The sequence below is a fragment of the Mandrillus leucophaeus genome, unplaced genomic scaffold (assembly GCF_000951045.1).
Source record: "Mandrillus leucophaeus isolate KB7577 unplaced genomic scaffold, Mleu.le_1.0 Scaffold274, whole genome shotgun sequence".
In the NCBI taxonomy this organism is placed as follows: domain Eukaryota; kingdom Metazoa; phylum Chordata; class Mammalia; order Primates; family Cercopithecidae; genus Mandrillus; species Mandrillus leucophaeus.
Window position 1 is genome coordinate 985,916 of NW_012102854.1, and position 1,973 is coordinate 987,888.

A 1,973-nucleotide genomic window follows, 5' to 3' on the forward strand; every position below is an offset into this window, starting at 1 on the left:
TTTTTTTTTTTTTTGAGACGGAGTCTCACTATCGCCAGGCTGGAGTGCAGTGGCACGATCTCAGCTCACTGCAATCTCCACCTCCCAGGTTCAAGCCATTCTCCTGCTTCAGCCTCCTGAGTAGCTGGGATTACAGGCACATGCCACCACACCCAGCTAACTTTTGTATTTTTAGTAGAGACAGGGTTTCACCATGTTGGCCAGGATGATCGCGATCTCCTGCCTCGACCTCCCAAAATGGTGGGATTACAGGCGTAAGCCACTGTGCTCGGCCTCTTTTTCTTTTTTTTTGGTTTTGAGACAGGGTCTTGCTCTGTCATCCAGGCTGGAATGCAGTGGTGCCATAACTCACTGTAGCGTCGACCTTCTGGGCTCAGGTCATTCTCCCACCTCAGCCTCCCAAGTAGCTGGGACTACAGGCATGCGCCACCATACCTGACTCATTTTTTGTATTTTTGGTATAGATGAAGTTTTGCCATGTTGCCCAGGCTGGTCTCAAACTCCTGGGCTTAAGCGACCTGCCAGCTCAATCTCTCAAAGTGCTGGGATTACAGGCAAGAGCCACTGTGCCTGGCTGAGTTGTACATCATTTTTAAAGGCAAAGAATATCCCCTCCCTTCCCTTCCCCTTCTTCCTGGTAGCTACAGCAGATGAGGTGGGAATGAGAATATGGGGGAGTAGCAAGATATAAGGACATGGAGGCTGGCCCCTGATACAGAAGGGTCACTATTTACCCAGTGGGTCCCCAAATCATCAAGTTCTCCAAATCCTTTCCGGGTTTCTAGTGAATTTAATGCACGAGTGTCAAAAATCAATAGCAGAGGAAAAAATGAATAAAATTAAAATGGGGTCAGGAGAAAAGGGCCATGGGCACACACAGGAGGGGCAGTCAGTGGCCGAGTTAGGAGCTGGAGCAGTGGAATTCCTTGGGTGTCATATCTCGTCCAACCCGTAGTCCTCCTCTGGGAAGTCCCCCACCGTCACGACTGCTGGCTTGACAAAGGCGCCATACTTGGCCTGGCATTCGAAGTAGCGTTTCCCATTCACACTGCAGGACAGGATGGGGGTGGGTGTGGTCAGAGGATCCTCACATGGCTCCACTCCAGGTGCTGGCATGGGCAGCTCAGCCAGCAGCATGCATGGACTTACACACAAACACACGCACAGACACCTGAGTGGGAATTCTTGTTACCTGCCATCATTTTTCCCCAGTGGCTCATCATAGCGGACACCAATCCAGTAGCCAGGCTTGAAATCTGTGAGACCTGCCCACAGAAGAGAAATCCCCATTAAACTTCTGGACATAGAAGAAATCCCATGAAATTTCAGGATCACCCTGGATCCGTGTCGGCCCATGTCTTGGTGAAAACCAATTCTTGCTACCTCCACTGCTACCACTAGAACCATCTCCATCTCCTGTCCAGACTAATATGGTAGCCACTTCGCTGGTGTCCCTGCTCCCACCCCTGTCCCCCATTCACTGGGTGAAGACACCAGCCAGTGAGGGCTTCATAAAAACCTAAATTGGATGGCACTGCTGCCTTGCCAGAGGGAGAGGCTTCAGAATAAATCCAACCTGCTGACAGCTTGATCTTGAACTTCTAGCCTCCATTACTGTGAGAAATAACTTTCTTTTAAGTCACCTAGTGAGTGGTACTTTGTTAGCAAACTAATACACAATACTCAGCGACAAAAGACAGCATCCCAATGAAAAAGCAAGCAGAGGAATATACAAGGAACTCAAAGAACTCAACACCCATCCCGCAAAAAAAAAAAATCCCATTAAAAAGTGGGCAACACGAAGTTGAGGCAGCAGTGAGCCATGATCATGGCCAAAGGATATGAACACACATTCCTCAAAAGATGACACACTGGCCAGGCACGGTGGCTCACGCCTGTAATCCCAGCACTTTAGGAGGCCAAGGAGGGTGGATCACGAGGTCAGGAGATCGAGACCATCCTGGCTAACACGG

General features: G+C 49.7%; 1 protein-coding gene across 2 annotated transcripts in view; it reads right to left on the minus strand.

Annotated features, from left to right (window-relative positions):
- Positions 1 to 775: 775 nt before the first annotated feature.
- TBCB (tubulin folding cofactor B) overlaps positions 776 to 1,973 on the minus strand; it is an 11,801-nt gene continuing 10,603 nt past the window's right edge. For both annotated transcript variants that reach the window (XM_011984815.1, XM_011984816.1), the window contains exons 5-6: positions 1,193 to 1,265; positions 776 to 1,048 (exon numbers count right to left, since the gene is read on the minus strand). In XM_011984815.1, coding sequence (XP_011840205.1) covers positions 934 to 1,048; positions 1,193 to 1,265 — 188 coding nt within the window. In that variant the 3' untranslated portion in view covers positions 776 to 933. The remainder of the gene's footprint in view (positions 1,049 to 1,192; positions 1,266 to 1,973) is intronic.